The 13,524-nt window shown below is 40.4% G+C and overlaps 1 protein-coding gene across 1 annotated transcript; it reads left to right on the top strand.

The window, feature by feature from the left end:
* Positions 1–3,854: 3,854 nt before the first annotated feature.
* LOC121072939 (olfactory receptor 10AC1-like) lies at positions 3,855–4,856 on the top strand. The gene has a single exon (XM_040563306.1). It carries the CDS (start codon positions 3,855–3,857, stop codon positions 4,854–4,856), a length of 1,002 nt encoding a protein of 333 aa, XP_040419240.1.
* The last annotated feature ends 8,668 nt before the right edge of the window (positions 4,857–13,524 follow it).

Consider the following 13,524-nt stretch of genomic DNA (forward strand, 5'->3'; position numbering starts at 1 on the left):
CCATCTAGATTCAAAATTTAGTTTTGCAAATGCTTTAAGGATATTCTGTGCCCTGAATTGTTTACAACATCTTAAACAGAAGAAATGTAGGGGAAGAATTTGAAATAATAAAAAAAGGTTTAAAAGTTGAAAGTAAAGGAAACAAACTGTGAGACACAGGAGGATAGATTCCACTGTCAGGCTTTAGTTCCACAAGTTACATGACAAGTTTAAAAAAGAGTAAAAAATGTTTAAATACAAATATGGAATTTAAGTTCTGTCCTATTTCAAAATTGTGACAATACAGAATCCCAGTTACTTGCCTTTGAGGAACTCCACAAGTATTTCAGCTTGTGACAGTAAAGCTCCCCAGGTACACACAGTTCTTTCTGTTCCTGTCCATACTGGAAGTCTGATGAAGGTGGAAAAAAGTCATAGACTCAAAGAAAGATTTAGGTGGAAAGGGACCTCTGGAGGTCTCTAGACTAACCCCCTGCTTCCAGCAGAACTAGCTCCAGAGCTATATCAGGTTGCTCACAGCCTTGTCCAGGTGATTTGTGAACATCTCCAAACATTAGATATCCGTTTCTTGGGGCACCTGTTCCAGTGTTCAACTATTGCACCATGTCTTTCTGAGAGGATTCTAGCTCTGTTGTCCATTTAGTCCCACAACAACTAGCTGAAGCCATCATTTATATCCCCCTTTGGCCTCTGTTGTGGTTTAACCCAGCAGGCAGCTAAGCACTACACAGCACTTTGCAGCCCACTGTTTCTGTCCCCTCTCAGCTCCTTGTGTACCCCCAGCCTCCTCACTGTCAGGGTGGTGTGAGAAGCTGAAAAGTCCTTGGCTTAGTGTTTCTGCAACAATTAAAACATCAGTGTGTTATCAACATTATTCTCATCCTCAATCCAAAACATGGCACCATACCAGCTACAAGGAGGAAAATTAACTCTATCCTAGCCAAAACCAGGACAGCCTCCTATTCACCAAGCTGAACAAACCTAACTTCTGCAGCATTTCCTTGGACATCATACGCTCCTCTTGATTTTGTTGTAATATCTCTTGTATGGAGGACTGCAACAGGGAACACTGTTCCAAATATGATCTCATATGTGCCAGATAAAGGGGAATGATCACTTCACCTCCTGGTCATTGTCTTGTTAATGCAGCCCAGTATGTGGCTACTATTCATGCTGTCTTCCTGGGTCGTGTTCATCTTGCTCTCTACTGGAAGGTTTTTCTCTGCAAAGCTCCCAATAGTCAGTCCCTAGATTGTACTGGTGCAAAGGCAATTTTGTCTCAAACTGACCATGCCATATCCATAAAATACTACAGAAGAACATTTTTTAATTGTAGATTTTCTCTAAATCATGTCCTGGGAAAAATCTTAAGTACCGTAATTATATGCTATATATGCCAAGCTATGTTAATGGAGATAGTTCCATTTTGCCAGTCAAAAATGTTGACGTTGCCTCTCTTTACTTACATGAGCCTATGGATTTCTTTAATGATTCCATCGTAAATGACCAGGAATGATTGTAGCAATGGCAATAAATATAAATTGGGTCTGAATAATCTCAGTCATTGCTGAACAGTGATTTCATCTGACTCAGTAAGAAATAATGGATTGTATGAACTGGTGAAAATTCCACACATAGTTCCAGAGGCTGTTTTGAAGCTTTTGTATTTGTTTTACTTTGTTTTTAAGTGTGAGTTTGGTTTAAACATTCTCTTGATTTTGAAGAGCAGCAATGGATTCTGTTAGGTAAATTGTTGCCATTTGGGGTACAAACCAGCCCAGTGAATAATCAGATGCTTTGGTGGAAGCAGCAACAACCCTCAGTGAGGATGTTAGAACACTGTTTTCCTCTAAAGGTTCACCTATATCTTGTTGATTGGTTTACAGAAAAACTGCAACCCCCCTTTCCTTGGGAGGAATGGAACTGCCTATCATTCATGTAGGAGGGCAGAGACGGTGGTGAAGAGAAAAGACCTCTGTGTTATAAAGTATATAAGGAAGTCGGTCTTGTGGAAGAGAAGAGATTATGATTATTAAATGCTGAAAGAAAACATTGGCTCTAGGGAACACTCACAACAAGAGGGACTCCAGACTGGGGGAGAAACCCAGTCAGCCCAGACAGAACAGGGCACATCATCAAGAAGAAGAAGTCTGTATTTTCTTATCTTCTAACCCTGAGAAGGTATGTTGTCACTGAAGTGATCAACTCCAAATGAAAATAAGGGAAACCCATTTTCTCTCCACTCCTTTGTCTTGTGTTTAGTAGAATACTCTTACAGTCTTAGCACCTGGAGTGCAGGGAGCCCCAGCTGGTGTGCAGTGATAGAGTCAGCAGTCTCGAGATCTATTGTTCTCTGTCAAGAGCTACTACTTACATTCAGTGCCATGAAAGCTTTATAGGCAGACTGTTTAGAATAGCTATTGTGTGTACGTTTTATGCTCCAGAGCAGAGATTTTATTTCTAGCTTTGCACCTGAGGTTATATAACTGTAGATGTTTTCATTACTCACTTAAGTCCCCAGATGTCTTGAATCGTGCAAAGGTGTGTAGGCTTATCAGATTCACTTCCTCAACTTTATTGATAATTTCTTTCTGGAGATGTCTTCTTTTCAGGAAAATCCCTCTCTCCAACTAGTATTTTTTTCATCAACTTCATATTTCTTCTATTTGCTCTTGATGGCATTGGAATATTTCATGTAATTTCTAACTTCTTTCATATTTAAATATTGATAGATTTTTCCTGTGAACAGGTCTTCAAGGAATCTCTGGTTTTATTCCTGATTTACAGTCAAGTGTAGAAAGAATCAGTCATTCCTTGTAATAAATATTACTTTACATGCTGTGCACATGAGCAATGAGCACTGCTCACCCGTGACCAGTATATGTAATTTATTACTATACTGCTCTCTATGTCCTTATATTTAATAGATCTTTTCAACATCAGCAGGTTTGTTACACTCCATATTCCTAGGAACTTTCTATTCTTCTTGTGACAAGCATTCCCTCCAAGTCCAGGTTATTAGCTTTGTATTAAATAAATTGTTATACAAAGTATGTTGCCATGGACATCTTTGGGTTTGAGTTTGGAAGTGTGTTTATGTTACTCTGATGCCACAAGCCTGAGACAGGCAAAAAGATATAAGCAGACAAAATATCATCTCAGATTTTGTAATCCTTGTGTTTAGTCATTGACCTCTTCTATCTGAAACTCCATTTCACTAGGAACTTTGAGACAAATCCACCGTGGGGAAGTCAGGAGTCATTCAGTGAACACCTGAAATCTCTTTTAGTTGGAGTCAGATTGTAGAACAGAAGCTCCAGCCCACTGTCTGCTTTCCTTTTATATTCCTTTATATGTCCTTTTATATTCCTGGCACAGATGTAGAGAACTGCAATATTGGTGTGAACAGAGGACAAATGGGTCTGCCTGGGATTGGAAGCTCCTGAAGGAGCAGCAGAAGAATGTCTAAAAGAAGGGCACCTAGGTATTGATAGCAGCTAGATTAGTAGGCCATCAATGTCACAGTCATCAACCTAAGAACAATTTGGAAGAAGTGATGAAGACCTAACAGCTGATATTCTTTACCATCAGTTACATGGCAAAGAATCCTGAGCAGATCATTTGGGCACAAGTACCTTGGTGGTTGTGAGAATAAGGATGTGAAAGTGTGTGAATACGACCAAGTAAAATGAGTTTTGTTTTAAAATGAAACCACTTTCCTCCCCATAAAGTCTCACAATGAGCTTTACTACATTGGTTCTACACTACTGCAACATTTTTTCCTACATGGAGTGAGTTGATTGCCAGGCATCAGGTCAAATTCAACTATCTCCCTTCTGTTTCTTTCCCTGTAGATGCCATGTGAAGGCTGCATGGAGAAGGACAATGAGAGCACTGATGCAACCGTGGAGTTCCTCCTGCTTGGCTTCTCTGAGCTGTTCTGTCTGCGGGTTTTCCTCTTCCTTATCTTTCTAATTGTCCATCTGGTCACACTGGCAGGGAATGTGATGATCTTCGTCGCAGTGGTTATGGAGCCTTCCCGCCCTCCCATGCTTCTCTTCCTCTGTCAGCTCTCTGTCATTGAACTCTGCTATACCTTAGTCATTGTCCCTAAGGCACTCCTTAGCCTGATAGTTGTGGATGGCAGCACCATTTCTTTCATTGGCTGTGCTGCACAGATGCACTTTTTTGTGGCACTTGGTGGGGCTGAATGCTTCCTCCTGGTAGCCATGTCGTATGACCGCTATGTTGCCATCTGCCAGCCACTTCACTACATAGCAGTGATGAATGAGGGGCTCTGCTTCAGGCTGGCTGTGGCATGTTGCCTGGGAAGCTTTGCTGTTGCCCTGGGGTTGACAGTGGCTGTTTTCCGCTTACCTTTCTGTCAGTCGCATCGAATCAACCACTTCTTCTGTGATGTCCCTGCTGTGCTGCACCTGGCCTGCACTCAGAGTTACACCCCTGAGCTGCCCCTGTTAGCTGCCTGTGTGCTCCTCCTGCTGCTTCCCTTTCTCCTAATCCTGACTTCTTATGTTTGTATTGCTGCTGCTTTGCTACATGTCACCTCCTCCCTGGGAAGGAGTAAGGCCTTTTCTACCTGCTTTTCTCACTTGGCCATCACCTTGCTGCACTATGGTTGTGCCACCTTCATGTACATTCGTCCTAAGTCCAGTTACTCACCAGCTCAAGACAAGATGGTTTCTCTGGTCTACACCAACATTACTCCACTGCTATATCCTCTTATTTATAGCCTGAGGAACAAAGAAATCAGAGGGGCTCTGAGGAAAATGTTGAGGAGGAAGAGAGTAGCTCAGCTGAACTCGGATACTATCAGGGCTGTGACAGGTGTGTGGTAAATTTTATTAGAATAAATATGCTTGTTGGAAACACAGCCCCATAACTAGGTTAGGACCAGATTCTCTATAGACTTCACTATAACAAATATCCAGGCAGAATTCAACATGCATTGATACATTTATGACAAAATGACTTCTCTGCTTCTAAAAAAAAGTCTCTACCTACCTACAGGGAAATTCTACCGATTTGTAAGGAAGAAGAACTTTGATGAGTTTGTGATCTCACTTTTGTGATCACATACATATCCATGCTCACATTTACAGTCATATCAGCACACTCAAAATATCAACACAAAATTATTTACAGCTGCTGTATTCTTTTCATTATTTTTCTTTCAAGATGAAAGTAGAAACTGGAAAGTCAATAAATACTTTTAGACTGGTAAGTTTTTCAGCACAAAACAAAACAACAACAACAACAACAAAAACACAAAACAAACAAAAAACTGGAGGCCATTATTAGAAGGTTACAAAATGAAAGCCACTGCTTTGAATGAAATAGAAATTAAACTATGGTTTCTCCAAATTTATTGAAAGACTGCACTTCTAACGTTCCATCACAAATGGAAAGATCATCAGTGTAAACTCATCTTACTTTGAATTATTTTAGATAACGAAAATGAAAGTGCCATGGATTTGACAAGAGTATGACTTTCCTATGCCCATTTGACAGGAAAGATCCTTCCTTTTACAGGAAGATACTTTAGGTTTGTATTGTTTCTATGGAAACACAAAGGCTCATATACCGATATTATCATATGACTTTTATCAGGAAAGGCTGTACCATATAAATAACGATGCCTGAGGAGTATTAAAATCTATCAGCATTAAGTCTAATAATACCACTACTGCACGTATTGTCATTTATTTAATAAAACCAGTGAGAGTTCCAGCATATGCTGGACTGCAGCAGACATAAGAGTCTGAAATGTGCACAGCAGTGTTATTTTGTGTGTTTCCTACATGTAGACAGGACAGGGTGATTCAGACAAATTAGGAAAAATCAGTTTTGGGCAGGAAGAGGGGTAAAAAATCAACTTCATTATTTTACTTAATACTTCAATTTGCATCATGCTTTAAAGCACCAAACAGACTCTATGATTCAGATCTCACCTCCTCAGTAAGATTACTGAGGAAAAAAAAAAAAAAAAAAGGTTTGCTTTTGTCTCTCTGTCTAATCCAAAGGTAATTCAGCACCCAATTGCCCTTAAATCTCCCTCTTGTCAAATTGAGGGAGCAGAATGATATTTCCTTTCTCTGAGCTACAATCATTAAAAATTATGGTAAGTGGACTTGACTAACATAAAAACCTGCACTGTAATGGAATAAATTAACTTGAAGCTATCTAACAAAAGAGAAATGTGAAATTTAAAACTCACATTAAAGGCTGTCTTTAAGTCGACAGTCTAGTCAGGCTAAAATATTAACAAAATGTTGACTCTCATGTCAATGAATACCTAGTTACTGCTGTGAGCAAAGTTTCAGCGGCATTATTTAAAATGATCAAAGTATTAGTGAACATTTTATCACCTTCTAGGTCTTTCAAAAATGAGAAGGGGAGGATCTCAATAAAAGCACAGTATTACTAAATAAAGAAGTACATTACAGAAGTACTTTGAATCAAATCATAGAATCATAGAATCATAAAGGTTGGAAAAGACCTTCAAGATCATCTGGTCCAACCATCCCCCTACTACAACACTATTAAAGGATTTAAAGATAGTAAATAATTGTAATGAGCAAGAGACAAAAATGAAGCCTTAAATTCAAATTCTGTCAAGTCAAATCAAGCTTTGAAGTTAGTTCAGCTGTAAGCAGTGGGCTGGACTAGAGACCTCCAGAGGTCCCTTCTGAGATTAGTAAGGTTCTATGGCAGAGGTTTCTACCCTGCTTTTTAGGAGGTATTGATATGCTTGTGTACCTAGCAATAACACTAAAGAGCAGAAAGACATTACAGTTAAAATGTTAAGAACATTGGTAGAGGCCCTCACATATTTCTGGCAGTTGTAGGGATGGAATAACAGAGATATAAATGTTGTCTGCTTCTAGTTATGAGAAGATAGCAGGACTGTGTCTGAAGCTAGAATTATTCCTTGTGGACAGTTATTGATCAGGGGCACTTCAGCAGACCTGTCCTTACTGTAAGGATATGGATGGTGCCTTTAGGAGGGATGACATGACTGAAACAGCACCCATGCTAGACTCTCACCTCTGTAATTCTGAAATATATGTCAGAACCACAATAAACAGTAGAGAATTTCTGTGAAGACAATGTCTTTACCTAGTGTCCTTGCAGATGAATAGAGTGAGGAGATATTTCAGAGCCCAAGACTACCCCCCATCCTACCTCCACCAGTATGCCCACACAGATTCACAGCACCCTCAAACCCTCTTCAGTGCTCAGCTGTGTTGAATGCTGGGCTTTCCTGTATAGACCTGTAGAAAGGACTCGAGAATGAGAGTGGTAAGAGGGAAGCTTACGATGTAAGAACGGCAAGAATGTATATGAGATATCAGAATCACTTTCTTTTTAAATGTCGTTTTTCAGATTCCAGGAGCTACCTGATGTCCCTTCCACACCCCTTTCCCTCCACCAAGGTTACAAATGTCTGTTTCAGTCCTGTCGACCCAAAACACTGTATGCTGAGAGCTTGAGAGTGCCCAAGTGAAGTAAGACAGCAAAAACCTTGAGTTAGAGCAGGAGTACAGAAAGAAAATGAGGATTTTAAAGTCCTTTTCAGAACTTCACAGGGAATAACAGGATCCAGTCAGGCAGTGCAGAGTTAGATTAATGCATATTTCACTTCCAACCAAAGGTGAATAGGGCAAAGATCTTTTCATGAGCATCATAACTATCTGGGTGGATAAGGTCTCAAGACCTCCCAGTGTGTAAGTATGATTGGGGACTTGCTTTCCACAAATGGTCCTGTCCTTTCTTGGAAGGAAGATGCCTACATCCTTAAAAGTGCAGAGGCCTGAGATGGCAAACACAGGTGTTATGGAGTTTTTTCCATGAAACTACTAAGACATCTCTAAGCTTCCCTTCATGGTTTTCATGACCATAAAAACAATATTCATTCTTGCAGTTAATTTTGTCAAGGCTGCCATGAACAAAGCATTGGATGAGTACAAAGATCTCATCAGTAGTTGAGCACCAGAGCTCAGTCTGTAAGCTCTTAACATTTAAGGCCTGTAAAATCGCATCAGTGTTGTCCCTGTGCTCAAAACTGAAAGGGGTTTGGATGTGATGGCAGTGATGTTCAGTAACACTCAAAGTACTTGAGGCCCAGTACCTTCAATGGTACATACAAAAGAGGTACCTACACTTTAGAAAATACTTCAGAGATGTATCTTGTATGCTACCTACCATGAACACTGACACTGGTGGTTTACCAATTGAATCTCCTTTTCAGTGTAGTGAAAGCTCCTTTTTTTTTTTTTTTTTTTCACTGTCATGCTTTACTGACAACACAGGTAAGACATCCGGGGAAGGTCCCAGATGACTGGAGACTTGCTAATGTGACGTCCATTTGTAAGAAGGGTTGTAAGGAGGACCCAGGGAACTACAGGCCTGTCAGCCTAACCTTGGTGCCAGGAAAGGTGGTGGAACAGAATTCATCTTGAATGCAATCATGCAACATATGTGGGACAGGCTGGGGATCAGGCCCAATGAGCATGGGTTCATGAAAAGCAAGTCCTGCCTGACCAGCCTCATCTCCTTCTATGACCGGGTGACCCGCCTGGTGGATGAGGGAAAGGCTCTTGGTGTAGTCTACCTAGACTTCAGCAAGGCCTTTGACATGGTCTCCCACAGTATTCTACTGGAGAAGCTGGCAGCCCATGGCTTGGACAGGTACACTCTTTGCTGGGTTAAAAACTGGTTGGATGGCCAGGCCCACAGAGTGGTGGTGAACGGAACGAAATCCAGCTGGTGACTGGTCACCAGTGGTGTTCCCCAGGGGTCAGTGTTGGGGCCCATCCTCTTTAATATCTTTATTGATGATCTGGACGAGGGAATTGAGTGCACCCTCAGTAAGTTTGCAGATGACACCAAGTTGGGGGGAAGTGTCAATCTGCCGGAGGATAGGAAGGCCCTGCAGAAGGACCTGTACAGGATGGGTTGATGGGCAGAGGCCAATGGGATGAGGTTCAACATGGCTAAGTGCTGAGTCCTGCACTTTAGTCACAGCAACCCCATGCAGTGCTACAGGGCTGGGGCAGAGTGGCTCAAAAGCTGTGCAGAGGAAAAGGACCTGGGGGTGTAGGTTGATGCTCGCCTGAACATGAGCTGACAGTGTGCCCAGGTGGCCAAGAGGGCCAACGGCATCCTGGTTTGTATCAGGAATAGTGTGGCCAGCAGGACCAGGGAGGTGATCGTCCCCCTGTACTCTGCTCTGGTGAGGCTGCACCTCGAGTACTGTGTTCAGCTTTGGGCCCCTCACTACAAAAAGAACATCGAGGCCCTGGAGCATGTCCAGAGAAGGGCTATGAAGGTGGTGAAGGGTCTGGAACACAAGTCCTGTGAGGAGCGACTGAGGGAACTGGGGTTGTTTAATCTGGAAAAGAGGAAGCTCATGAAAGACCTTATTGCTCTCTACAACTACCTGAAAGGAAGTTGTGGGGAGTTGGGGATTGGTCTGTTCTCATAAGTTACTAGTGATAGGACTAGAGGGAATGGCCTCAAATTGCACCAGGGGAGGTTTAGGTTGGAAATTAGGAGAAATTTCTTCTCAGAAAGAGTGGTTAGGCATTAGAATGAGTTGCCCAGGGAGGTGATGGAGTTACCATCCCTGGGGGTGTTTAAGGAAAGGTTGGACTTGGTGCTTAGGGACATGGTTTAGTGGGTGACATTGGGTGTAGGTGATAGTAGGGTGATGGTTGGACCACATGATCTTGAAGATCTTTTCCAACCTTAATTGTTCTGTGATTCTATGATAGATTTGATTTCTTAAAAATGGTTCCTCTAAATAATCAGTCTTCTAGAAGTATTAAATGTACTTGAATTAAAAAATATTTCCTTATTTTACTAGAAGTCTAAATATCAACAGTTTACTATAGAAATGTGTTTCTGTTGTGGGCTAGGGAAGTTGAAATTTTGCTGGAAATCCAATTCTAGGAACATGGAACAATTTTCAGCATAATCACCTCCCCTGGACAAAGGCATGTTTTCACAGCTTATCCATCTTGGCTTACATGGAAAGCGAGCCCACCAGCCTCCCTTCATTTGTATTCTTTAAAAGTTTAGCAAACTGAAGATAATCCTATGGTTACCCGAACAACTTCCTTTGTCCTTTGATCTGAAGCAGGAGGAAAGCATCAAGGTGAAATTAATACAGCTATTTGCAACAATAGAGTTGCAGCCAAAGTAAACGAATATGTGGATAGTATTAAACCCAGAAAATGGACTCTAATACCATGAAGGTGAAGGGCTGTCAAAAATGATGATTTTATGTATTGAGAAAGGACCCATGTTTTCCTTATGTTTATCATTCAACGTGCCAAGGTCGATAGTCATATTGAATTTACTATGACAAAATATAGAATGCTACAGAAGTATATCTTTCACATATTTATAAATAGATTTACAGAATAACAGATGAACCCTGCCTGAGATTGCTTTGTTCTATTGTATGAAATTACTTACCCAGCATACAAAATCTGGTAGAATCTTATATCAAAAAATAAAGTCTACACTCCTATAAACAGGCAAATAAGGAATAAAAATGCATAAGTAATCTGACCTCCCCTGCAAGAATATATATATATATATTTAGAATCTAAAAGGTTTTTATTTTCCAACCGTGTGATTGTGTAGGCCTTAAGTTCCCTTTAGTGGACTGCCTCAGGAAGCAAATAGGAACACAGGACAGGAAATAATCAGAAGACCAAAGTGAAGTTGAGGAATGAGGTGAAGCTTCATACCAGCATATATATATATATATATTTTCAGATTCAGTTTCACTTTGGTCTGCAATCATCTAGATCAAAAAGCTGACTGCAGGCACTATTCATGATTACAGCACTGTACCACTAACCCAAAGCTCTTGGTTAGAAATATCCTGTTATGCTCAGTTATCTTTTAGACAAATTCAGGAAAAAGTGAGAACAAGAAGGTCAGTACCCACCTAAACCGTACTGTTGGCTTTACCTGCACAAGCTCAAAGCTATAAAACTGTTTTTAAAATTGGTCTGTAAAGCTGAGGGAAGACCAGCTGGCAAGACCAGGTGGCTCAGCAGCACATAGCCTCTAGCCTAGTCACTGCTGAAAATCAGGACTTCCCAAACCTATGTCGTGTTTTATTGTGGTTTTGGTCTAGAGTTGCTTTCAGCATTCATTTTGGTTTCTATGTTTTGACTTAATTTGGAGTTCAAGCTTCAAAATTCAAGTGGGAATTTGAACTGGGAAGAGATTTGACAGTGAGTTGGGAAGATGTTATTGCAATCAAATGCTCTCATTCCACATGCAAGGGAGCAACCGGTCTGTTTCAAGTATCTTCTCTTGATGTCAATAAAGAAATCACTCATGATGAACACAGGTTGTTAACACAGTGACCAATGGAAACTGTTTCATTCAAAGGACTGCAGGGGTCTGTAGCATTGCAACATCACAATTATGCTACGACAGAAAGAAAAAAGGACAAGTTTATTGAATTGACATTGTTGAGGCAACTGTAATTTGTCAAGAAGAGGACCATAAAGATAACTGCAAAACTGAAACAGAAAAAAAGGCTTTAAATTTTCTATTAATAAAGTAGAAATCAAAAACTTGATTAGCTCACATGTTCAGATGTCAGGGTACAAAAGTAATTTAAAAACACACTACCAAAGTGACTAGTGATATGTCTGCTTACTACATGTTTTGAATGGTAATTATTTTTTCCAGTCTTGGTGAGGTATTTTTTCTCACTTAAGTGTAATTAATCTGAGAGTGGGAAAGAACATCAAGAAAATATATACAAACAACAAATTATAGAAAGATATGTACATGTTATGCAGAGACTATTCTTGCATAATTTCAGCTATGGTTCAATTACTAAAAATATTATAATCCTCATTTCTATAACCTAGTTGAAGAAGTCACGAGCATCTCTACAGAAGTGAAAGTTTTCTGGGGTCAAGTTTTATGCTTATGCTTAAACATATGCTGTGGGGTTTTTTTTTGTTGTTTGTTTTTTAGTAACGTTCAAAGAGAAAATGAATCTTGCCTTTTTTTTTCCTCTTTTTTTTTTTTTTTTTACTCCTGTGGGGTCAGTAATAGAAGTAATAAAAAAGTGAAAACTTAACACCGCCAACATAAGTAAATACCTTCAAATGTACTCAGAAACCAGATGCTCTCAAAGAGGAGTGTTTCATGTAGAACTGCACTTTTTTTGATTTGTAAGTATATAATATGCTATAATATCTATTAGAAAGCAACAAACTCTTGTGACCTGGAATTGTACTTGTTAGGGTAATTTTATGAGTGAGAACATGAATCACACTATATTATGTCTGGGTTTGGATTGCTTTCCACTTATGTATCCAAAAGGTAGCAGCTTAACAAAAGCAGAGGGATGTTTTGCTTAGTTGTTCTCTTATTACTATTATTATATTACTTTTTGCAGCTGGTCCTTCAGTCTCTCATGGCCTCACTGTGAACCAAAAGTGTTAACTTGGAAAAAACAACCAACCAACCAAACAAAAAACACAACAAAATCACAGACATCACCAGACAAAGCTGCATCACCCTTGAGCTAACTGTAGTCTTGGTGGGTGAGATGGGCTCCTCTCTGGTCCTGCCACACCACCTTCAGGCAGACGAGATCTCTAGGGCTCTACACCCATTCGACCACCAGAGGGAGCAGAACTGGTATTTGAAAGCAGGCGAATTTTCTCAGGTGTTTTCTGGTGAAAAGAAAGGTCCTCCTTATTTTCAAGTGGTACAGCAATTCAGCTTACTCCGGTTTTGAAAGCCCAGTAAGATCGTGGCTTATCAAAAGACAGAAGCCAGAAGTCCTGCAGTTCATCTGATTGGAGTTACACTGGCTGTACCAAATTAGGTTTCCAGCTATGGCATCAATAGATAGAGAAACACCTATGAGTATGTAGCTGATGAACAAGTAAGTGGAGTTTTATGCAGGGATACTGAAATTCCATTCTCAGTTTAGTCATTCCCTCTGGTAAGCTTTCTCTTTAAGGTGAAGTATTCATATGCTGCTGCTTTCCCATTTTGATTGAAGCGCAGGTAAGGAGTTGTCTACATTCCTGGTGGCATGTACATGTTTGTTTATTTTATAGTGATCAAAGAAGCACAAAAAGTGGGAAGTTACTGCTGGAGGTCTCTAGCCCAAATATCTACTCACAGCAGGGTTAACACCAAAGTGGTACCAGGTTGCTCAGGGCCTTGTTAAGGAAAATCCTATACATCTCCGATAGTGTTTATCTCTAGATATGGGAGGAAAAGTGAGAGAGTGTCCCCTGCTTCTACTGGGACAAGCAATAAAAATCAAAACCCAGATGTACACACTGCCTCTATCAACCTCATTTGTTCCTTTGCCCTTGTTTTTCTTCTCAAGGGAGAAAGAGAACCAGCTTGACTACTCATGCAATCAAGTCCCCAGGTCCCTAAGTTAGAGTCACTTTGTGATCAAGAAGGGTCACTTGTGTTCCTTTGTAGGAGCATAAAATA

The sequence above is a fragment of the Cygnus olor genome, chromosome 1 (assembly GCF_009769625.2).
Source record: "Cygnus olor isolate bCygOlo1 chromosome 1, bCygOlo1.pri.v2, whole genome shotgun sequence".
In the NCBI taxonomy this organism is placed as follows: Eukaryota; Metazoa; Chordata; class Aves; order Anseriformes; family Anatidae; genus Cygnus; species Cygnus olor.

What these genes read in the sequence shown, in the direction of transcription:
- LOC121072939 (XM_040563306.1), top strand. Translation starts at nt 3,855, where the DNA reads ATGCCATGTGAAGGCTGCATGGAGAAGGACAATGAGAGCACTGATGCA.